Here is a 26,011-nt window from a genome sequence, read left to right on the forward strand (position 1 = left end):
CATTCATATTTCATCATGTGAACCATAGAAAGAATGACAAAGCATGAAATATATATGACTATGGTATTGAGACATACGGATATTTTGTGATTTAAGTTTAAGAGCCTACCTTAGGTAGTCCAGTTGTGCCCGAAGTATACAGTACATAAAGGGGATGCTCAGAAGATACAGGTACACAATCATGAGGGTCAGCTTTAGCTATTTCTTCATTCCAGTCAAGATCTCGATTGGCTGTTAAAGGAACAGACTCCTAGGTAACAAAGAGAAAATGACTGAAGACTGCAAAAATGGTAGCAGATTATATATATATATATAAATCATGTATAAGAACCAGCACTCACTACAATAAATCAGCATCCAGGGTGCACTCTATAACAATACAAAGAACAGAAAGGCACTTGCCAGTATTCCACAATCACAGACATGGGAAATACATAGTTTTACATAGAGCATAAACTGACATAAAGTTATATATCAACATGGAATCAATATGTATAAAGATGTGAAATCATGTAAACAGGGGGAATACAAAACAGTCAAAAAAAAAAAAAAAAGGGGGGATAATATTAAGGCAAACGTGTGGACATAGGATTACCTGTGTACCTATGTTTAAAGAGTGTTGAATATACAATGTAGTTGACTATTACCTAGATTACAAGTTTTGCGCTATAGAGGGTGTGAAACGAACGTTATTGCGTTATTTCACCCTACATAGCGCTGCCATTACAAGTTTGTGAAAAGCCTCCTTGTGCGTGGGATATGGTGACGTTAAGCTCCATACTGCACAAAATACAAGCGCTGCTTTGACGTGCTCATGCGTGCTTTCCCCATAGACATCAATGGGGAGAAAGTGTTAGAAAAAAAACTAACACCTGCGATCGTGGAATGAAAAGGTCCGTAACGCAGCCCCATTGGTGTCTATAGGGAAAAAAGTTACTTTTAGACCTAACACCCTAACATAAACCCCTAGTCTAAACACCCCTAATCTGCTACCCCCGACATCGCCAACACCTACATTATGTTATTAACCCCTAATCTGCCGCTCCAAAATCGCTGCCACCAAAATAAATGCATTAACCCCTATTATGCTGCTACCGATATCGCCGCCTCTAATAAAGTTAACCCCTATTTCCCCAAACTCCAACATCACCCACACTATAATAAAGATATTAACCCTGATCCCGCCGCTCCCGGACATCGCCGCCACTAAATAAAGTTATTAACCCCTAAACCTCTGGCCTCCCACATCACTGCCACTAAATAAACCTATTAACCCCTAAACCGCCTGCCCCCACATCACATCAACCTAAATTAAACTATATTAACCCCTAAACCTAACCGTAACCCTAACCCTAAACCTAACGCCCCCTAACTTTAACATAATTTAAATAGACCTAAATTAAAGTTACAATTATTAACTAAATAATACTGATTTAAAACTAAAAACAAACTTACCTGTGAAATAAAAATAAAACCTAAGCTAGCTACAATATAAATAATAGTTATATTGTAGCTAGCTTAGGTTTTTATTTCACAGGTAAGTTTGTATTTATTTTAACTACAAAATACAACTAACATTACAAAAAAAAAAAAAAACTACCATTACAAAAATAACAAATGAAATTATCCAAAACAATAAAAATTATTCCTATTCTAAAACCCTGATTAAAAAAAAAAAACACCCCAAAATAAAAAACCCTAATCTATAATAAACTACCAAGGGTCCTTAAAGGGGCCATTTGTAGGCTCTTAAAAGGGCCTTTTGTACGGCATTGCCCTAAAGAAATCAGCTCTTTTGCTAAAAAAGAAAAACAAACACCCCCTAACAGTATACAAACCCCCCACCCTCAAACCCACAAAATAAAAATAAAGTTAAACCTAATCTACCCATTGCCCTGAAAATGGCATTTGTATGGGCATTGCCCTTAAAAGGGAATTCAGCTCTTTTGCTGCCCATTAAAAATAAAAAAATGTCAATTCTAAAAAACAAAAAAAACACCCCAAAAAGAAAAAAAACATTACACAAAATAACAAACGCATTATTCAAAATAATAAAAATTATTCCTATTCTAATACCCATTTAAAAAAAAACAAAAAACACCCCAAACTAAAAGAACCCTAATCTATAATAAACTACCAATAGTCCTTAAAAGGGCCTTTTGTAGGGCATTGCCCTAACGAAATGAGCTCTTTTGCTACAAAATAAAAAACACACCCCTAACATTACAAACCCCCACCCCCCCAAACCCATAAAACAAAAAAAATGAATCTACCCATTGCCATGAAAAGGGCATTTGTATGGACATTGCCCTTAAAAGGGCATTCAGCTCTTTTATTGCCCTTAAAAGGGCATTAAGCTCTTTTAAGATTTCCCAATAGCCCTAATCTAAAAAAAAAAAAAACCCACCCCAAAAAAAACCTTAAAAAAACCTAACACTAACCCCTCTTTAGGTACTCAGTTGCTGAAGTCCGGCTTGAACGATCTTCATCCCAGCGGCTCCATCTTCATCCAGGCGATTCCATCTTCATCCATTGAGGGACCGGCATCTTCTTCATCCCTGTGGAGGCGGATCGGTCGATGCGGGGAGGCGGAGGTCCAGGCGAAGGTCCAGACGGAGGTCCATCGATCCGACGCGGAGGTCCTCTTCGTCCGCCGCACACTGAGGAGTCAAATGCAAGCTACCCCTTTTATACTGGGGGTACCATTGCATTCCTATTGGCTGAAAAATTTAAATCAGCCAATAGAAATTAGAGCTGCTAAAATCCTAATGGCTGTTCAAATCAGCCAATAGGATTTAAGCAGCTCTCATTCCTATTGGCTGATTTGAATAATATTTTCTACTATGTGTAGAACATAGGAAAGAAAAAATATTATTATTATTATCAGTTATTCGTAGAGCGCCAACAGGTTCCGCAGCGCTAAAATGTGCATTACTACCGTTGAGTTGAGCGCACTTAGTTTCACTCAGTGTTAAGTTTTTTTATCAACACACTCCATTAAAATCTATGGGGAGACGAAGTTAATACGGTTGTGATATCCAAACCATTTAGTGTCACCTTGTAACATGTGTAAACTTTGTTTCTGGCAAAAGCACAAAATAGCGGGCCACTTTGTAATCTATCTCTATATATTTCTAACTGCAGTTGGCTAAATCAATACCCACTTACCTGGCAATCTGCATGAAATAAATATTCTAAAATAATCAACATCAGAGGAATTTAAAACATTTACGTTATGACTTTAAAATAAGTGGCTATTTCAAGTTGGTAGCCTATTTCAACTATTGTAAGCCATAAAATAACAGAGATTAGCCAAATGCAACATTTAATATCTGGGTGTTTTTTTTATGATCTAAAAAGAAGAAACTCCAGATTGTATAATGAAAAAAGCCTTTACTGTTTCATTAGAATACAGCAGACCTATTTTCAGAATCAGTGCTTCTTGGGTGACAGTACTTATTGATTGATACATTGTGCTGAGTAACTTTGTGAAAATCAAAAGGGACAACGTTATTTACATTGCTTGATATGTTTTGCAGCCACCTCTTGTGAAAGCTAGAATATTTACATGATGTTTACAAATATTACCTGTACTGAGATGGCAGAGGTACCCCCACAATACAGCCCTGTTCAGAATTATGGTTGAAAATAGCTATTGCATTCTATAATATGCTTCAGATAACAGCCCTTCCTGAAGTCACATAGTCATTATTACACAAGGTTTGTATCTTTGTAAGAAGCTGTTCTGCTAAAATTGACTTTCTTCCATGTTCATTTTATGTTTTATTTCTGTTCTGAAAGCCTTTAGACCTTTTGTGTAGTGAAGTTGGTTCATAAAAGCTTCTTCTAAAATATCTGTTTCCAAAGAAGCAGTGATAAGATATAGAACACAATAAAACGAATATTCACTTTTTAAAGATTTTGCTATAATTCTTTTTTGTTAAAAATAGTATATTTGACTTTATATTCATACATTAAAGTAAAAAAAAAAATGTTCATATTTCATATAGAACGTATAATTAAAAATATATTTTAAGGGGGAGGAGCTACCCTTGGTGAGAGAAAGACGTGTGAGGACCGAGCTCCTGAGAAAATTTATATTCAAAGCTTATTTAAAGCTCATAATACAACCTCTTAACACCAAAAGCAGCTTTATTGTTATAGCCCACTTCATTGGCAAGCTGTTCCGGAGTAGTTGGAAATTGATAAAGGAAAAAGCAAACAGAACTTTTATTTCGCCGCGCTTTGCTACGCAACTTAGGCCTCTGAGACAGGAGTTAGTGACAGGAGGGTCGGGGTTTCGCTCCGGTGACTATAGAGGCAATCGACACAGATCTATGGGACCTGACCCCTGAAGCCGGATAGCAATCGAGAACCTGAATGGCACGGACAAGTAACGGCTGCAGAGGTGAGACCTGCACACACTGGGCACTATATTATAGGCAAATAGAACTGGACGCCTTATTACAGGGCCACCTGCAAACAGCTATAGGCGAAAGGCTTTCTGTTTTGACTCACAATAGTTAGCGAAGGAAACTCTGGGGGCCTTTAGGCAGCTTTTTCTCACTAAGATCTAGAGGGTTATTGTCAAACATGTCACTGAAGGCAGGAAAAGACGCCATTTTTTACCAGCTCTAAATATTTCATTAGAGGAGAGAAGAACCAATAGGACTATTGTCTGCCTTTACACAGATATATAAACACGAACATGCTCATTATCAGATAGTCTCCTTATCAGACCCCCACAAGTAAGCCTCTCTGCCTGGGCTGCCTAGCTTTATTGCAGCAACTCGGGAACGGTATGAGAGAAGCATTGGGGCCTGTAGGTCATTAGACAAGTGAGACTCCGCTTCTACAATCAGCTCTAAATCACTCCCTTATAAGCACAATGTGATACTTATATAAGGCTCACAGGACACTATTCCTGAACACTATTTCTATTCTTAAGACCCCAGCAGGCTGCGGGTAGCAACAGGCATGAACACACAATCCTGAATAATTAATAAAGATCCTGGGATATATAAAAAGCAAGCAATGCTGTACTTCTGAGCCTCCCACCATCAGTGGTTTTCTCTGGAATATAATATCTATCTGGTAAATCAGAATGAAAAATAAACCCCAAACCGTTAAAGAATGCCTTTCAAGGTCTCAGTTAAAGCAAAAGGGCTCAGATAAATGTGATTCCTCTGCTGCAACCAGCCCTGCGGCGCACGCCCCAGAGATCATTGGTGCCCCCGGCCCAGAAAAGCCCAACAAAGAGCTCCTATCCCAAATAAAATCACTGTTGCATGAAGAATTTAAAATGGCTTTTTCAGAGATTAAGTAAGACCTCAGAGAAATAGGCGGGCGGACCGCTGAACTGGAAGAAAAAACAGAATTTATGCTTACCTGATAAATTTCTTTCTCCTACGGTGTGTCCGGTCCATGGCTTCATCCTTACTTGTGGGATATTCTCTTCCCCAACAGGAAATGGCAAAGAGAGCACAGCAAAAGCTGCCCATATAGCCCCCCTCTGGCTCCGCCCCCCAGTCATTCGACCGACGGTTAGGAGAAAAAGGAGAAACCATAGGGTGCCGTGGTGATTGTAGTGTATAGAAAGAAAAAATTTGAAACCTGACTAAAAAGCCAGGGCGGGCCGTGGACCGGACACACCGTAGGAGAAAGAAATTTATCAGGTAAGCATAAATTCTGTTTTCTCCTACATTGGTGTGTCCGGTCCACGGCTTCATCCTTACTTGTGGGAACCAATACCAAAGCTTTAGGACATGGATGAAGGGAGGGAACAAGTCAGGTTACCTAAATGGAAGGCACCACGGCTTGCAAAACCTTTCTCCCAAAAATAGCCTCGGAAGAAGCATAAGTATCGAATTTGTAAAATTTGGCAAAAGTGTGCAGAGAAGACCATGTCGCTGCCTTACATATCTGATCAACAGAAGCCTCGTTCTTGAAGGCCCATGTGGAAGCCACAGCTCTAGTAGAGTGAGCTGTAATTCATTCAGGAGGCTGCCGTCCGGTACTCTCATAAGCCAATCGGATGATGCTTTTCAGCCAAAAAGAAAGAGAGGTAGCAGTAGCTTTCTGTCTTCTCCTCTTACCAGAATAAATGACAAACAAAGATGAAGTCTGTCTGAAATCCTTTGTTGCATCTAAATAGAATTTTAAAGCATGGACCACATCTAAATTGTGTAACAAACGTTCCTTCTTCGAAACTGGATTCGGACACAGAGAAGGAACAACTATTTCCTGGTTAATATTCCTGTTGGAAACCACTTTTGGAAGAAAATCAGGTTTGGTACGCAAAACAACCTTATCTGCATGGAATACCAGATAGGGTGGATCACACTGCAAAGCAGACAATTCAGAAACTCTTCTAGCAGAAGAAATAGCAACCAAAAACAAGATAGTAACTTAATATCTATGGAATGTAAAGGTTCAAACGGAACCCCTTGAAGAACTGAAAGAACTAAATTTAGACTCCATGGAGGAGTCATGGGTCTGTAAATAGGCTTGATTCTGACTAAGGCCTGTACAAAAGCTTCTACATCTGGCACTGCTGCCAGGCGTTTGTGTAACAAAACAGACAAAGCAGATATCTGTCCTTTTAGAGAACTCGCTGACAACCCTTTATCCAACTCTTGGAGAAAGAATCTTAGGAATTTTAATTTTACTCCAAGAAAATGCCTTAGATCAGGGGTGTCCAAACTTTGCTCTCCAGAGGTTTTGGAACTACATTTCCGATGATGCTCAGCCAGCATTTTATCTAGCTGAGCATCATGGGAAATGTAGTTCCAAAACCTCTGGAGAGCAAAGTTTGGACACCCCTGCCTTAGATTCACACCAACAGATATATTTTTTCCATATTTTATGGTAAATTTTCCTAGTCACAGGTTTTCTGGCTTGGACCAGAGTATCTATAACTGAATCTGAAAACCCACGCTTAGATAAAATCAAGCATTCAATTTCCAAGCAGTCAGCTGCAGAGAGACTAGATTTGGATGTTCGAATGGACCTTGTACTAGAAGATCCTGTCTCAAAGGTAGCTTCCATGGTGGAGCCGATGACATATTCACCAGGTCTGCATACCAAGTCCTGCGTGGCCACGCAGGAGCTATCAGAATCACCGAGGCCTTCTCCTGTTTGATCCTGGCTACGAACCTGGGAAGGAGAGGAAACAGTGGAAACACATAAGCTAGGTTGAACGACCAAGGCGCCACTAATGCATCCACTAGTGTCGCCTTGGGATCCCTGGATCTGGACCCGTAGCGAGGAACCTTGAAGTTCTGACGAGACGCCATCAGATCCATGTCTGGAATGCCCCATAATTGAGTTAACTGGGCAAAGACCTCCAGGTGGAGTTCCCACTCCCCCGGATGGAAAGTCTGACGACTCAAATAATCCGCCTCCCAGTTGTCTACTCCTGGAATGTGAATTGCAGATAGATGGCAGGAGTGAGCCTCCGCCCATTTGATGATCTTGGATACCTCTCTCATCGCCAAGGAACTCTTTGTTCCTCCCTGATGATTGATGTAAGCTACAGTCGTCATGTTGTCCGACTGAAATCTTATGAATCCGTCCTTCGCTAGTTGAGGCCAAGCCCGGAGCGCATTAAATATCGCTCTCAGTTCCAGGATGTTTATCGGGAGAAGAGACTCTTCCCGAGACCATAGACCCTTAGCTTTCAGGGAGTCCCAGACCGCGCCCCAGCCTAATAGACTGGCGTCGGTCGTGACAATGACCCACTCTGGTCTGCGGAAACTCATTCCCTGAGACAGGTGATCCTGAGTCAACCACCAACGGAGTGAGTCTCTGGTTAACTGGTCTACTTGAATCTGGGGAGACAAGTCTGCATAGTCCCCATTCCACTGTCTGAGCATGCACAGTTGCAATGGTCTTAGATGAATTTGAGCAAAAGGAACCACGTCCATTGCTGCCACCATTAGACCTATTACTTCCATGCACTGAGCTATGGAAGGCTGAGGAATAGATTGAAGAACTTGACAAGCCTTTAGAAGCTTTAATTTTCTGACCTCTGTCAGAAAAATCTTCGATTCTACAGAATCTATTATTGTTCCCAGAAAAGGAACTCTTGTAGATGGGGACAGGGAACTCTTTTCCACGTTCACCTTCCACCCGTGAGACCTGAGAAAAGCTAATACAATGTCTGTATGAGCCCTTGATCTGGAAAGGGACGACGCTTGGATTAGGATGTCATCTAGGTAAGGTGCCACTGCAATGCCCCTCGGTCTTAGAACCACTAGAAGGGACCCTAGCACCTTTGTGAAAATTCTTGGAGCAGTGGCTAAACTGAACGGAAGAGCCACGAACTGGTAATGTTTGTCCAGAAAGGCGAACCTTAGGAACTGATGATTATCTTTGTGGATAGGAATATGTAGGTACGCATCCTTTAAATCCACGGTAGTCATGAATTGACCCTCCTGGATTGTTGGTAAGATCGTTCGAATGGTTTCCATTTTGAAAGATGGAACTCTGAGGAATTTGTTTAGAATTTTTAAATCCAGAATTGGTCTGAAAGTTCCCTCTTTTTTTGGAACTACAAACAGGTTTGAGTAAAACCCCTGACCTTGTTCCACTGTTGGAACTGGGTGTATCACTCCCATCTTTGATAGATCTCCTACGCAATGTAAGAATGCCTGTCTCTTTATCTGGTCTGAAGATAAGCGAGACATGTGGAACCTTCCCCTTGGAGGAAGTTCCTTGAATTCTAGAAGATAACCCTGAGAGACTATTTCTAGTGCCCAGGGATCCGGAACATCTCTTGCCCAAGCCTGAACAAAGAGAGAAAGTCTGCCCCCTACTAGATCCGGTCCCGGATCGGGGGCTACCCCTTCATGCTGTCTTGGTAGCAGCAGCTTCTTGGCCTGTTTACCCTTGTTCCAGCCTTGCATTGGTTTCCATGCTGGCTTAGCCTGGGAAGCGTTACCCTCTTGTCTAGAGGCTGCAGAGTTAGGAGACGGTCCGTTCCTGAAGTTGCGAAAGGAACGAAAATTAGATTTGTCCTTAGCCTTGAAAGGCCTATCCTGTGGGAGGGCATGGCCCTTTCCCCCAGTGATGTCTGAAATAATCTCCTTCAATTCTGGCCCAAAAAGGGTCTTACCTTTGAAAGGAATATTAAGGAATTTGGTCTTGGATGACACATCCGCCGACCAAGATTTTAGCCAAAGCGCTCTGCGCGCCACAATTGCAAAACCTGAATTTTTCACCACTAATTTCGCAGATTGCAAAGCGGCATCTAAAATAAAAGAATTAGCCAACTTTAGTGCGTGAATTCTGTCCATGACTTCCTCATATGGAGTCTCCTTATTGAGCGAATTTTCTAGTTCTTCGAACCAAAAAGACGTCGCCGTTGTGACAGGAATAATGCACAAAATTGGTTGGAGGAGGAAACTTTGCTGAACAAATATCTTTTTAAGCAATCCTTCCAATTTTTTATCCATAGGATCTTTGAAAGCACAACTGTCCTCAATGGGAATAGTCGTGCGTTTGGCCAACGTAGAAACTGCCCCCTCAACCTTAGGAACTGTTTGCCATGCGTCCCTCCTGGGGTCGACAATGGGGAACATTTTCTTAAATATAGGAGGTGGGACAAAAGGTATAACTGGCTTCTCCCACTCCTTAGTCACTATGTCTGCCACCCTTTTGGGTATCGGAAAGGCATCAGCGTGCACAGGGACCTCAAGGAATTTGTCCATTTTGCACAATTTTTCTGGAATGACCAAAGAGTCACAATCGTCCAGAGTAGTTAGCACCTCCTTAAGCAGGGCGCGGAGATGTTCTAACTTAAACGTCACAATATCAGGTTCTGCCTGTTGAGAAACTTTTCCTGAATCAGAAATTTCTCCCTCCGACAGACCCTCTCTCACTGCCAATTCTGACTGGTTTGAGGGTATAACAGATAAATTATCGTCAGCGCACCCTTGCTCATCCTCTGTATTTAAAACTGAGAAATCACGCTTTCTTTGAAATGCTGGCATTTTGGATAAAAGATTAGCTATAGAATTATCCATTACTGCCGTTAATTGTTGCATAGTAACAAGCATTGGCGCGCTAGATGTACTAGGTGTCGCCTGCGCGGGCATAACTTGTGTTGACACAGAAGGAGAGGATGATGAACTATCCCCACTACCTTCATTTGAAGAATCATCTTGGGCAACCTTATTAAATGTGATAGTACTGTCCTTACTTTGTTTGGACGCCATGGCACAATTTTCACATACATTTAAAGGGGGGACCACCTTGGCCTCCATACATACAGAACATGTTCTATCTGAAGGTACAGACATGTTAGACAGGCTTATACAGGCTATTAATGCAATAAAACCGTTTTTAAACAAAACCGTTACTGTCTCTTTAAATGTTAAACAGAGCACACTTTATTTCTGAATGTGCGAAAAACTATGAAGGAAATATCCGATCCTTACCAAATTTGCACCCTAGTGTCTTAATGCTTTGAAAGTATTGCACACCAAATTTCAAGTTCCAAAACACTCCAAAAGTCATATAAATATTGTATAAATCAATCGATTTAACCCACAATAGTGTCAACCAGTATATAGCCCATTAATAAAACTTCATTCTGTTATGAGTCTAAGAAAAATGGCTTACCGATCCCAAAAAGGGAAAATGACAGTCTTCTAGCATTACTATGTCTTGTTAGAAATTGGACTAGTCATACCTTGAGCAGAAAAGTCTGCAAACTGTTCCCCCCAACTGAAGTTCTCTGGGCTCAACAGTCCTGCATGGGAACAGCAATGGATTTTAGTTACTGCTGCTAAAATCATACTCCTCTTTAAACAGAACTCTTCATCACTTTTTGTTGTAGAGTAAATAGTACAAACCGGCACTATTTTAAAATAACAAACTCTTGATAGAAGAATAAAAAACTACAACTAACACCACATACTCTTTACCATCCCCGTGGAGATGCTACTTGTTCAGAGCGGCAAAGAGAATGACTGGGGGGCGGAGCCAGAGGGGGGGCTATATGGGCAGCTTTTGCTGTGCTCTCTTTGCCATTTCCTGTTGGGGAAGAGAATATCCCACAAGTAAGGATGAAGCCGTGGACCGGACACACCAATGTAGGAGAAACTAGATAATGTATCTGAAGAAATACCTTTACTCAGAAGCTCAATTCAAGATAATTCAGCCTATATAAGCAGGCTTGAGGAGCAGATTGAGGATCTTGAAAACAGATCTCGCAGATCCAACCAATATTCGAAATCTTCCAGAGTCTTATAAAAATCTAGATGAAACTATCACCGAACTTTTCATACAGCTAGTCCCAGATATTGACCCATCTACTTTGCTGATGGACAGGGTTCACAGAGCCCTCACTAGTAGTGATGGCCCGCGAACAGTTCCCGGCGAACTTAGCAATGTTCGATCCGCCCCCTGTGTGTCATCATTGAGGAAACTTTGACCCTGTATGTCACAGCCTTCTGACACATTAGAGCCAATCAGCATCAGCCACTCCCTCACAGACCATCCCAGCTTCTTGGCAGCAGCCATTTTAGACTCATTACGATCTTGCTTTGTTAGTGAGAGGACCTTTTGTGTTGCTGCTGCTGACATTATAGGGAAATAGATAGCTAGGCTAGTGTATTTAGTGTCCACTACAGTCCTGAAGGACTCATCTCATCTCTGCTGCACAGCACCCCAAAAAGCCCTTTTTAGGGCTATAACTTCAGCCGTTTTTTTTTTTTTCCCTTAGTAGTTTTATTTTATTTATTTTTAGTTTAGTTTTTATTTGCATTTGCCTGGCTTTCAGCCTGTGTGTAAGGCTCACAGCATATGCTGTGATTACTGCCACCACTGATATCTGCCTAACAACATTAGTTTAAATTTAACCAACAAAAATTTGAAATTATTTTGCTAGTGTAATTTATTTTCATTTTCTATCAGGCCTGTGTCTCAGGCTCACACAGCATAAACTGTGGTTCATTGCTCTGTGCCAGCCACCACTCATATCTGCTTATAACATTATTTTAAATTTAAAAGAAAACTTTTAAATCATTTTGCTAGTGTAATCTAATTTCATTTTCTATCAGGCCTGTGTGTTTTGCTGACTTACAGAGCTTACTGTGTTTAATTGCTTTTTTTTTTAAATTCCCCCCAAAAAAACATAATTTATGCTTACCTGATAAATTCCTTTCTTCTGTAGTGTGATCAGTCCACGGGTCATCATTACTTCTGGGATATTACTCCTCCCCAACAGGAAGTGCAAGAGGATTCACCCAGCAGAGCTGCATATAGCTCCTCCCCTCTACGTCACTCCCAGTCATTCGACCAAGGACCAACGAGAAAGGAAAAGCCAAGGGTGAAGTGGTGACTGGAGTATAAATTAAAAAATATTTACCTGCCTTAAAAACAGGGCGGGCCTTGGACTGATCACACTACAGAAGAAAGGAATTTATCAGGTAAGCATAAATTATGTTTTCTTCTGTTAAGTGTGATCAGTCCACGGGTCATCATTACTTCTGGGATACCAATACCAAAGCAAAAGTACACGGATGACGGGAGGGATAGGCAGGCTCTTTATACAGAAGGAACCACTGCCTGAAGAACCTTTCTCCCAAAAATAGCCTCCGATGAAGCAAAAGTGTCAAATTTGTAAAATTTGGAAAAAGTATGAAGCGAAGACCAAGTTGCAGCCTTGCAAATCTGTTCAACAGAGGCCTCATTCTTGAAGGCCCAAGTGGAAGCCACAGCTCTAGTAGAATGAGCTGTAATTCTTTCAGGAGGCTGCTGTCCAGCAGTCTCATAAGCTAAACGAATTATGCTACGAAGCCAAAAAGAAAGAGAGGTAGCGGAAGCTTTTTGACCTCTCCTCTGCCCAGAGTAAATGACAAACAGAGAAGACGTTTGTCGAAATTCCTTAGTTGCCTGTAAGTAAAATTTTAGAGCACGGACTACATCCAGGTTGTGCAGTAGACGTTCCTTCTTTGAAGAAGGATTTGGGCATAAAGAAGGAACAACAATCTCTTGATTGATATTCCTGTTAGTAACTACCTTAGGTAAGAACCCAGGTTTAGTACGCAGGACTACCTTATCCGAATGAAAAATCAAATAAGGAGAATCACAATGTAAGGCTGATAATTCAGAGACTCTTCGAGCCGAGGAAATAGCCATTAAAAATAGAACTTTCCAAGATAACAACTTTATATCAATGGAATGAAGGGGTTCAAACGGAACGCCCTGTAAAACATTAAGAACAAGGTTTAAACTCCATGGTGGAGCAACAGTTTTAAACACAGGCTTAATCCTGGCCAAAGCCTGACAAAAAGCCTGGACGTCAGGAACTTCTGACAGACGTTTGTGTAACAGAATGGACAGAGCTGAGATCTGTCCCTTTAATGAACTAGCAGATAAACCCTTTTCTAAACCTTCTTGTAGAAAAGACAATATCCTAGGAATCCTAACCTTACTCCAAGAGTAACCTTTGGATTCACACCAATATAGGTATTTACGCCATATCTTATGGTAAATCTTTCTGGTAACAGGTTTCCTAGCCTGTATTAAGGTATCAATAACTGACTCAGAAAACCCACGTCTTGATAAAATCAAGCGTTCAATTTCCAAGCAGTCAGCTTCAGAGAAGTTAGATTTTGATGTTTGAAGGGACCCTGTATCAGAAGGTCCTGTTTCAGAGGTAGAGACCAAGGTGGACAGGATGACAAGTCCACCAGGTCTGCATACCAAGTCCTGCGTGGCCACGCAGGTGCTATTAGAATCACTGATGCTCTCTCTTGTTTGATTCTGGCAATCAATCGAGGAAGTAACGGGAAGGGTGGAAACACGTAAGCCATCGTGAAGTCCCAAGGTGCTGTCAGAGCATCTATCAGGACTGCTCCTGGATCCCTGGATCTGGACCCGTAACGAGGAAGCTTGGCGTTCTGTCGAGACGCCATGAGATCTATCTCTGGTTTGCCCCAACGTCGAAGTATTTGGGCAAAGACCTCCGGATGAAGTTCCCACTCCCCCGGATGAAAAGTCTGACGACTTAAGAAATCCGCCTCCCAGTTCTCCACTCCCGGGATGTGGATTGCTGACAGGTGGCAAGAGTGAGACTCTGCCCAGCGAATTATCTTTGATACTTCCATCATAGCTAGGGAGCTTCTTGTCCCTCCCTGATGGTTGATGTAAGCTACAGTCGTGATGTTGTCCGACTGAAACCTGATGAACCCCCGAGTTGTCAACTGGGGCCAAGCCAGGAGGGCATTGAGAACTGCTCTCAATTACAGAATGTTTATTGGCAGGAGACTCTCCTCCTGACTCCATTGTCCCTGAGCCTTCAGAGAATTCCAGACGGCACCCCAACCTAGAAGGCTGGCGTCTGTTGTTACAATTGTCCAGTCTGGTCTGCTGAATGGCATCCCCCTGCACAGATGTGGCCGAGAAAGCCACCATAGAAGAGAATTTCTGGTCTCTTGATCCAGATTCAGAGAAGGGGATAAGTCTGAGTAATCCCCATTCCACTGACTTAGCATGCACAGTTGCAGTGGTCTGAGGTGTAAGCGTGCAAAGGGTAATATGTCCATTGCCGCTACCATTAAGCCGATTACCTCCATGCATTGAGCCACTGACGGGTGTTGAATGGAATGAAGGGTGCGGCAAGCACTTTGAAGTCTTGTTAGCCTGTCCTCTGTCAGGTAAATCTTCATTTCTACAGAATCTATAAGAGTCCCCAGGAAGGGAACTCTTGTGAGTGGAACGAGTGAACTTTTCTTTTCGTTCACCTTCCATCCATGTGACCTTAGAAATGCCAGCACTAACTCTGTATGAGACTTGGCAGTTTGAAAGCTTGAAGCTTGTATCAGAATGTCGTCTAGGTATGGAGCTACCGAGATTCCCCGCGGTCTTAGTACCGCCAGAAGAGCACCCAGAACCTTTGTGAAGATTATTGGAGCTGTAGCCAATCCGAATGGAAGAGCCACAAACTGGTAATGCCTGTCTAGGAAGGCAAACCTTAGGTACCGATAATGATCTTTGTGAATCGGTATGTGAAGGTAAGCATCTTTTAAATCTACAGTGGTCATGTACTGACCCTCTTGGATCATAGGTAAAATTGTCCGAATAGTCTCCATCTTGAACGATGGAACTCTTAGGAATTTGTTTAGGATCTTTAAGTCCAGGATTGGTCTGAAAGTTCCCTCTTTTTTGGGAACCACAAACAGATTTGAGTAAAACCCCTGTCCCTGTTCCGATCGTGGAACTGGATGGATTACTCCCATTAACAAGAGCTCTTGTACGCAGCGTAGAAATGCCTCTTTCTTTGTCTGGATTGTTGACAATCTTGACAGATGAAATCTCTCTCTTGGAGGAGAGTATTTGAAGTCCAGAAGGTATCCCTGAGATATTATCTCTAGCGCCCAGGGATCCTGAACATCTCTTGCCCAAGCCTGGGCGAAGAGAGAAAGTCTGCCCCCCACTAGATCCGATCCCGGATCGGGGGCCCTCAATTCATGCTGTTTTAGGGGCAGCAGCAGGTTTCCTAGTCTGCTTGCCCTTGTTCCAGGACTGGTTAGGTTTCCAGCCTTGTCTGTAGCGAGCAACAGCTCCTTCCTGTTTTGGTGCAGAGGAAGTTGATGCTGCTCCTGCTTTGAAATTACGAAAGGAACGAAAATTAGACTGTCTAGTCTTGGCTTTGGCTTTGTCCTGAGGCAGGGCATGGCCTTTACCTCCTGTAATGTCAGCGATAATCTCTTTCAACCCGGGCCCGAATAAGGTCTGCCCTTTGAAAGGTATATTAAGCAATTTAGACTTAGAAGTAACATCAGCTGACCAGGATTTTAGCCACAGCGCCCTGCGTGCCTGAATGGCGAATCCTGAATTCTTCGCCGTAAGTTTAGTAAGATGTACTACGGCCTCCGAAATGAATGAATTAGCTAGTTTAAGGACTCTAAGCCTGTCCGTAATGTCGTCCAGAGTAGCTGAACCAATGTTCTCTTCCAGAGACTCAATCCAGAATGCCGCTGCAGCCGTGATCGGCGCAATGCATGCAAGGGGTTGCAATATAAAACCTTGTTGAACAAACATTTTCTTAAGGTAACCCTCTAATTTTTTATCCATTGGATCTGAAAAAGCACAGCTATCCTCCACCGGGATAGTGGTACGCTTAGCTAAGGTAGAAACTGCTCCCTCCACCTTAGGGACCGTTTGCCATAAGTCCCTTGTGGTGGCGTCTATTGGAAACATTTTTCTAAATATCGGAGGGGGTGAGAACGGCACACCGGGTCTATCCCACTCCTTAGTAACAATTTCAGTAAGTCTCTTAGGTATAGGAAAAACCTCAGTACTCGTCGGTACCGCAAAATATTTATCCAACCTACACATTTTCTCTGGTATTGCAACTGTGTTACAATCATTCAGAGCCGCTAACACCTCCCCTAGTAATACACGGAGGTTTTCCAGTTTAAATTTAAAATTTGAAATATCTGAATCCAGTCTGTTTGGATCAGAACCGTCACCCACAGAATGAAGCTCTCCGTCCTCATGTTCTGCCACCTGTGACGCAGTGTCTGACATGGCCCTAATAATATCAGCGCACTCTGTTCTCACCCCAGAGTGATCACGCTTACCTCTTAGCTCTGGTAATTTAGCCAAAACCTCAGTCATAACAGTAGCCATATCCTGTAATGTGATTTGTAATGGCCGCCCAGATGTACTCGGCGCTACAATATCACGCACCTCCCTCTGAGCGGGAGATGTAGGTACTGACACGTGAGGCGAGTTAGTCGGCATAACTCTCCCCTCGTTGTTTGGTGAAATTTGTTCAATTTGTACAGATTGACTTTTATTTAAAGTAGCATCAATACAGTTAGTACATAAATTTCTATTGGGCTCCACTTTGGCATTGCAACAAATGACACAGGTATCATCCTCTGAATCAGACATGTTTAACACACTAGCAAATAAACTTGTAACTTGGAAATACAATTCAATTAGAATAATATTAAAACGTACTGTGCCTTTAAGAAGCACAGAAGATCTATGACAGTTGAAAATTAATAAATTGAAACAGTTATAGCCTCAATCCTTGTAAATAACACAACTTTAGCAAAGGTTTAATCCCATTAGCAAAGATAACAAATTCTGAAAGCAGGAAACAAATTACAGAATAAACGTTTTTTATCTCAGTCAAACTATAATTCTCACAGCTCTGCTGAGAGAAATTACCTCCCTCAAAATAAGTTTTGAAGACCCCTGAGCTCTGTAGAGATGAACCGGATCATGCAGGGAATACAATGAGTTGCTGACTGAAATATTTGATGTGTAGTAAAAGCGCCAAAAAACTGCCCCTCCCCCTCACACACAGCAGTGAGGGAGAACAGAAACTGTCAGAAAACAGATTAAGCAACTGCCAAGTGGAAAAATAGTGCCCAAACATTTATTCACTCAGTACCTCAGTAAATGAAAACGATTTTACATTCCAGCAAAAACGTTAAACATAATCTCTAGTTATTAAACAGCTTTATGTATTTCTTACAGTGTAATTCTAGTGAAGTACCATTCCCCAGAATACTGAAGTGTAAAGTATACATACATGACATTATATCGGTATGGCAGGATTTTCTCATCAATTCCATTGTCAGAAAATAAAAACTGCTACATACCTCTATGCAGATTCATCTGCCCGCTGTCCCCTGATCTGAAGTTTACCACTCCTCAGATGGCCGAGAAACAGCAATATGATCTTAACTACTCCGGCTAAAATCATAACAAAAACTCTGGTAGATTCTTCTTCAAACTCTGCCAGAGAGATAATAACACACTCCGGTGCTATTTTAAAATAACAAACTTTTGATTGAAGATATAAAACTAAGTATAATCACCATAGTCCTCTCACACATCCTATCTAGTCGTTGGGTGCAAGAGAATGACTGGGAGTGACGTAGAGGGGAGGAGCTATATGCAGCTCTGCTGGGTGAATCCTCTTGCACTTCCTGTTGGGGAGGAGTAATATCCCAGAAGTAATGATGACCCGTGGACTGATCACACTTAACAGAAGAAAACTTTAAATCATTTTGCTAGTGTAATCTAATTTTATTTTCTATCAGGCCTGTGTGTATCTGACTTACAGAACCTACTGTGGTTAATTGATGCCCTACCAAGGCTAGCAGCCACGACTCATATGTGCTTAACCTTTTTCTTTAAATTAAAAAAAAAACCTTTAAATCATTTTGCTAGTGTAATCTATTTTTATTTTCTATCAGGCCTTTGTGTTTTGCTGACTTACAGAGCATACTGTGTTTAATTGCTGCCCTCCCTAGTCTATCAGCCACGACTCATATGTGCTTAACCTTTTTTTAAATTCCACAAAAAAAACCTATTTTGCTAGTGTAATCTAATTTCATTTTCTGTCAGGCCTGTGTCTTTCTCACTTACACAGCATACTGTGGTAAATTGCTGCCCTACCTACCAGCCACGACTCATATCTGCTTTACATTATTTTAAAGTTAAAAAAAATGTAAAATCATTTTGCTAGTGTAATTTAATTTCTTTTTCCATCAGGCCTGTGTGTTTCTGGTAAAGGAAAAGACAGCGCCTCATAGTGCAAATAAGTTCCAACAGTGATGGATAACACTGAAAAGATAACAGAAGGTAATATACTCACAAGGAGATTGGCACCTTTGTTGAAAGAGGTGCAAACAGGCAGACTGACATTTAAAACAGCAGTCAGTACGCTGGAGCCAAAAAGCGGTTCAGCTTTCCTGGGTGGGCCGCTGCAAACTCTCCTCTTTGGACGAGGGCAGAATGTTCAGATGTTGTGCTGTATAAATGAGCAGCAAGCAGTATTGTATTTGGCAGGCGAAATCAAAAGCAATAGTGCTAAGATGCATAAAGTTAAAAACACTTTATTATATGAGCTTAGGACGCGTTTCTCGGCCGCAAGCTCCTGGCCGTTTCATCAGATAAAATGTATATAGTTATACATTTTATCTGATGAAACGGCCAGGAGCTTGCGGCCGAGAAACGCGTCCTAAGCTCATATAATAAAGTGTTTTTAACTTTATGCATCTTAGCACTATTGCTTTTGATTTCGCCTGCTAAATACAATACTGCTTGCTGCTCATTTATACAGCACAACATCTGAACATTCTGCCCTCGTCCAAAGAGGAGAGTTTGCAGCGGCCCACCCAGGAAAGCTGAACCGCTTTTTGGCTCCAGCGTACTGACTGCTGTTTTAAATGTCAGTCTGCCTGTTTGCACCTCTTTCAACAAAGGTGCCAATCTCCTTGTGAGTATATTACCTTCTGTTATCTTTTCAGTGTTATCCATCACTGTTGGAACTTATTTGAACTATGAGGCGCTGTCTTTTCCTTTACCATTTTTAGAGATTGTGTATTTCGATCAGACACACCCAAGACCAGCTGCCTGCTCCTTTTGTGAATCCTTCTGACCACTAAACATCTACAAGTTTGAAAGAAATGTGCTAGCAGAGACATTGATACTTGTCGGCTTCACTTATCAGCACCGTTCTTTTTGGGACTCTTATCACGATAAGTCTGTTGGTCATATAATAAGAATTGTTTGATCACCAATATATACATACACATTTTGGGACTCTAATCACGATAAGTTTGTTGGTTATATATTAAGAATTGCTTGATCACCAATATATATATTTATATATATTCTTGATATTTTAACGTTTTTTCTTTATGCATTTGTTTTTTATACATATGTCTTTTTATGTGATTTAATTGCATCATCAAGCATCCCGTCTTTACACATATCACCCACCAGGATACAATTTTTTCTTACTTGCACTATTTAGATATCACCTGCACTATTCAGAAATTATTTTCTAGTTTCATGAGTGTTTAACTTATCACCAAATACATATCTGTTCCTTTCTTTTTCCAGTTTCACTATAAATTATATCACTATATGAATTATATCACTATTACATATTATTAACAATTGGCGCATGCTATTTCCTATTACGCCAATAGGATTTTTCACTGTGTGTTTCTGGCCCACATCATATAGTGTGACACAGATAAAAAAAAATTCCACCACTTATATCTGATGTAACAACATTAGTGTAAATTGTATGTAAAATTTTTGTTTAGATCAGTCCTCTTCTAGTGTTATTTAATTTTAGTTGCCAGGCCAGCCAGGCTGCCATTAGTGCCAGCCTGTGTGTCAGGCTGCCATCATATACTGTGCCTACTTCCATCCTCAGTGCCAGTCCATGACTCCTATCTGGTGTAACATAATATTAAATTTTGTAAAAAAAAAACTTTTACATCACTCTAACACTAAGTGTTATTTAATCTTAGTTCACAGGCCAGCCTGCCACCGCTAGTGCCAGCCTGTGTGTCAGGCTGCCAGCACATACTGTGCCTAGTTCTATCCTGAGTGCCATTACTCCTATCTGTCGTAACATTTTTGTAACTTTTGTAAAAACAAACTGTTACATCACTCAGCTATTGTTATTTAATTGCAGTTGCCTGCCTGCCTGCCAGCGTGTGTGCCAGGCCCACTTGCCAACTAGTTACACCAATCATATTTGTTATAACAGTAGTTTAAATATTAAAAATAATAATTTTTTACTCTGAAAGATCAGTCTTCTAGTGTAATCCAATTGCAGTTGCCTGCCTGCCAGCGTGTGTGCCAGGCCCACTTGCTGCCAACTATTCCCACCAATCATATCTGTTCTAACAGTATAGTAAATATTTAGAATACATTTTTTTTGCCTGTGATTCATCAGTCTGCTAGTGCCTTTGAATTGCAGTTGCCTGCCTGCCAGCGTGTGTGCCAGGCCACTTGTCAACTAGTTACACCAATCATATTTGTTCTAACAGTATTATAAATATTTAAAATAAAAAATTCTTAGATTGTGAATCATCAGTCTGCTAGTGCCATTGAATTGCAGTTTCCTGCCTGCCAGCATGTGTGCCAGGCCCACTAGCCAACTAGTGCCACCAATCATATTTGTTGTAACAGTATTGTTAATATTTAAAATAAAAAAAGTGTTAGATTGTGAATCATCAGTTTGCTAGTGCCATTGAATTGCAGTTTCCATCTGCCTGCCAGCGTGTGTGCCAGGCCCACTAGCCAACTAGTGTCACCAATCATATTTCTTGTAACAGTATTGAAAATATTTTAAATCATAACTTTTTTGACTGTGTCTTCAGTCTCCTAGTGCCATTGAATTGCAGTTGCCTGCCTGCCTGCCAGCCTGTGTGCCAGGCCCACTTGCCAACTAGTTAGACCAATCATATTTGTTGTAACAGTATTGTTAATATTTAAAATAAAAAATTGTTAGATTGTGAATCATCAGTTTGCCAGTTCCATTGAATTGCAGTTTCCTCCTGCTTTCCAAGCGTGTGTGCCAGGCCCACTAGCCAACTAGTGCCACCAATAATATTTCTTGTAACAGTCTTGAATTTTTTTTAAATCATAACTTTTTTAACTGTGAATCTTCAGTCTCCTAGTGCCATTGAATTGCAGTTGCCTGCCTGCCAGCATGTGTGCCAGGCCCACTTGCCAACTAGTTACACTAATCATATTTGTTGTAACAGTATTGTTAATATTTAAATAAAAAAATTGTTAGATTGTGAATCATCAGTTTGCTAGTGCCATTGAATTGCAGTTTCCTCCTGCCTTCCAAGCGTGTGTGCCAGGCCCACTAGCCAACTAGTGCCACCAATCATATTTCTTGTAACAGTCTTTAAAAAAATTTAAATCATAACTTTTTTGACTGTGAATCTTCAGTCTTCTAGTGCCATTGAATTGCAGTTGCCTGCCTGCCAGCCTGTGTGCCAGGCCCACTTGCCAACTAGTTAGACCAATCATATTTGTTGTAACAGTATTGTTAATATTTAAAATAAAAAATTGTTAGATTGTGAATCATCAGTTTGCTAGTGCCATTGAATTGCAGTTTCCTCCTGCCTTCCAAGCGTGTGTGCCAGGCCCACTAGCCAACTAGTGCCACCAATCATATTACTTGTAACAGTCTTTAAAAATTTTTAAATCATAACTTTTTTGACTGTGAATCTTCAGTCTCCTAGTGCCATTGAATTGCAGTTGCCTGCCTGCCAGCCTGTGTGCCAGGCCCACTTGCCATTTCCAACTAGTGCAACCAATCATATTTGTTCTAACAGTATTGTCAATTTTTTTTTAAAAAAAAAATTTGGACTAAGAAGCATGACTCAGCTAGTTTAATCTAATTGCAGTTGCCTTACTCCCAGCGTGTGTGCCAGACAGGCCCATTTGCCAACTAGTGCCAACAATCATATTTGTTGTCACAGTACTTCTAATATTTAAAAAATACACATTTTTGACATTGAAACATCAGTCTTTTTTTTGTTGTCAGTCTCACAGCGTATACTGTGCCCACTTGCCCAGTGCCACCACTCATAATTTGTGTAATAGTATTGTAAGTGTCCATTTTAAAAAAAATGACAGGCAGAGGCAGGCCACCCCGCAGGTTCCATCATGGTCGTGGTGCTGTGATTCCTTTAGACCCTACAAATATGCACATTGCTCAGACGCCGGGTGCCAGGGGGGACGCGAAAAGTTCTGAGGCGGACCTAGTTTGAATGGCTAACACAGGACACCCAATCTTCTACAGCTTCCGCTCCTAGTCCTCCTAACGTTGACGCACCATCTACGTCCAGCTGTGCTTTGGGCACGTCTCAAGTGACCAGTGCCACTCGCCCGTCTGTCGCCACCACCAACACTAGCACCACAGCCGCTTCACTTGATCTGTCACAGGAGTTATTGAAACATCAGTTGGAAGAAATGAGTGATGTGCAACCATCATTGACAGAGGATGTAGATAACAGTGATATGTCTCAGTCAGGCAGCATTTCAGACATGGAGGTACAGTGTGATGATGATGATGATGATGATGTTGTACCCGCTGCTGCTTCCTTTCTTGATGTGTCAGATACAAGTGAAGGGGTTGATGATGATGTGTCGGTGGATGTCACGTGGGTGCCTGCTAGAAGAGAAGAAGAAGAGGGGGAAAGTTCAGATGGGGAGACAGAGAGGAGGAGGAGGAGACGAGTTGGAAGTAGGGGGAGGTCGTCACAAGGAGCTAGTGGCACAGTCAGACAGCATGCATCGGAACCCGGGGTCTGCCAGACAGGACGCCGACGACCAGCAACGCATGCTGTTGCCACCACCAGAATGCCGTCATCGCAGAGCTCAGCAGTGTGGCATTTTTTTGTGTGTCTGCCTCTGACAACAGCGATGCCATTTGCAACCTGTGCCAAAAGAAACTGAGTTATGGGAAGTCCAACACCCACATAGGTACAACTGCTTTGCGAAGGCACATGGTCTCCCATTACAAACGCCGATGGGAAGTACACATGAGTAGAAGCAGCACACAAACTGAAAGCTGCCCTCCTCCTACAGCATCTTCAGCCACGTCAACCACTGCTGTCCTCCTTGCCCCCTCTCAACCATCCTCCACTGAGTCTCTCTTACGTAGCAGTTCCTGGTCATCTGCCCACAGTCAGGTGTCTGTCAAGGACATGTTTGAGCGTAAGAAGCCAATTTCTCAAAGTCACCCCCTTGCCCGGTGTCTGACAGCTGGCTTGTCAGAACTCTTAGCCCGCCAGCTTTTACCATACAAGCTGGTAGAGTCTGATGCTTTCAAAAAATTTGTATCTATTGGGACACCGCAGTGGAAGGTACCTGGCAGAAATTTCTTTTCACAAAAGGCAATCCCAAACCTGTACTCTGTTGTGCGAAAGGAAGTAATGGCATTTCTGGCACACAGCGTTGGGGCAAGGGTCCATATGACCATGGATAGCTAGTCTGCAAAGCATGGTCAGAGCAGGTATATCACCTACACTGCGCATTGTGTAAACCTGCTGACGTCTGACAGGCATGGAATGCATGGCTCTGCAGAAGAGTTAGTGACACCGCCACGACTTGCAGGCAGGCCTGCTGCTACCTCCTCTACTCCTCCTACTCCATCCTCTTCCATAACCTCTTCCTCGGCTGAGTCCTCTTCTGCGTCTTGCTCCACATCAATGGCACCCCCCCAGCTCCCCAGGTACTATGCCACATCCTGGATACGGCAGTGTCACGCCGTCTTGGGGTTGACTTGCCTGAAAGCAGAGAGTCACACAGCCCCAGCACTACTGACCACCCTGAACGCACAGGTGGATCAGTGGCTGACTCCGCACCAACTGGAGATTGGCAAGGTTGTTTCTGACAATGGAAGTAATTTGGTGGCGGCATTGAAATTGGGCAAGTTGACACATGTGCCGTGCATGGCACATGTGTGTAATCTGATTGTACACCGATTTGTGCATAAGTACCCAGGCTTACAGGACGTCCTGAAGCAGGCCAGGAAGGTGTGTGGCCATTTCAGGCATTCCTACACGGCAACGCAGGAAGAGGATTGTGAGGAAGAGGAGTCAGAGGAGGAATGTGGCTTTGAGGAAGAGGAGGAGGAGGAGGAGGAGGAGGAAGACCAAGCACAACAGGCATCCCAGGGTGCTTGTTGTTGTCACCTCTCTGGTACCCGTGGTGTTGTACGTGGCTGGGGGGAAGAAGATACCCTCAGTGACATCAGTGAGGAGGAGGAACGGAACATGATTAGCTTGGCATCCAACCTTGTGCAAATGGGTTCTTTCATGCTGTCGTGCCTGTTGAGGGACCCTCGTATTAAAAAGCTGAAGGAGAACGACCTGTACTGGGTGTCCACACTACTAGACCCCCGGTATAAGCATAAAGTGCCTGAAATGTTACCAAATTCCTGCAAGTCGGAAAGGATTTAGCATTTTAAAAATAAATTAAAAATTATGCTTTACACAGCGTATAAGGTGATGTCACAGCACAATAGGAATATAAAAGGGGAAGAGATGAAAGTAATCCTCCTCCTCCCACGACCACGGCAGCAAGGACAGGACGCTTTCCTGACGTCTTGTTGATGGAGGACATGCAGACCTTTTTAACTCCCATGCATCGCCAGAGCCTTTCGGGATCCAGCCTCAGAGAAATACTCAAACGACAGGTAGCAGACTACCTAGCATTAACTGCGGATCTCGACACTCTGAGGAGCGATGGACCCCTTGACTACTTGGTGTGCAGGCTTGACCTGTGGCCTGAGCTATCCCAATTTGCAATTGAACTTCTGGCCTGCCCTGCTTCAAGTGTCCTGTCCGAAAGGACCTTCAGTGCAGCAGGAGGTTTTGTCACGGATAAGAGAAGTCACCTAGGTCAAAAAAGTCTTGACTATCTCACCTTTATTAAAATGAATGAGGGATGGATCCCGAAGGGACTGACATTTGGCGATACATTTGAGTAAAAAAGGCCTGATGATGAGATGAGCTGTCTTGGGCTACAACTGGTACACACGCTGGCTTTTTTTTTCTTATAATGCAGGATGACTTGCGTGACTTATCCACCGACAACTAGTGTTCAAGCTGCAAGCTTTTAGGGCACTTTCTAAATGTTTTACAAACATCAATTTTTCTGGCCGCTGCTACAACAGTGGCTGCAACAATACCCAATTTTTCAGTCATTTGTACATGCCTAATTTTTATGGCCTCTGCTGCTGCACTGTGGCTACAAAACTCAAAGCAAAAAAAAAAAAAGGCACATAACAGTGATTAAACTGTTAAGAATAGTACAACTTAACACACCACTCATATCTGGTGGACCATTAAATTGCACGCACAGTGCCCCAAATTTGAAGGAGGAGGACCGACCAAGCATCTGTATCCGTCTCTTGGTTGCTCTAAATTATCTCTGGGTTCCATCTATGCCATACCTGTAGTTTATTGTGCAAAAGGGTGGCATATGTGGCATTTCATGCTGTTGTGCCTGTTGAGGGTCGTGGCCCATGGTATAAAAAGGCTGAAGGAGAACGACCTGTACTGGGTGTCCAAGCACATTTTTTGTTAAATGTTCCCGGTTCCTCTCAATTATCTCCGGGTTCCTCAAATCAATGCCATACCTGTACTCGATTGTGCAAAAGGATGGCATATGTGGTGTTTCATGCTGTTGTGCCTGTTGAGGTTCA

General features: G+C 42.2%; 1 protein-coding gene across 1 annotated transcript in view; it reads right to left on the bottom strand.

Annotated features, from left to right (window-relative positions):
- Window positions 1–26,011, bottom strand: part of ACSS3 (acyl-CoA synthetase short chain family member 3) — a 328,915-nt gene that overhangs the window by 203,553 nt on the left and 99,351 nt on the right. The window contains exon 6 of the mRNA XM_053716935.1: window positions 110–250. Within this exon, the coding sequence (XP_053572910.1) occupies window positions 110–250 (141 nt within the window). The remainder of the gene's footprint in view (window positions 1–109; window positions 251–26,011) is intronic.

The sequence above is a fragment of the Bombina bombina genome, chromosome 6 (assembly GCF_027579735.1).
Source record: "Bombina bombina isolate aBomBom1 chromosome 6, aBomBom1.pri, whole genome shotgun sequence".
NCBI classification, from domain to species: Eukaryota; Metazoa; Chordata; class Amphibia; order Anura; family Bombinatoridae; genus Bombina; species Bombina bombina.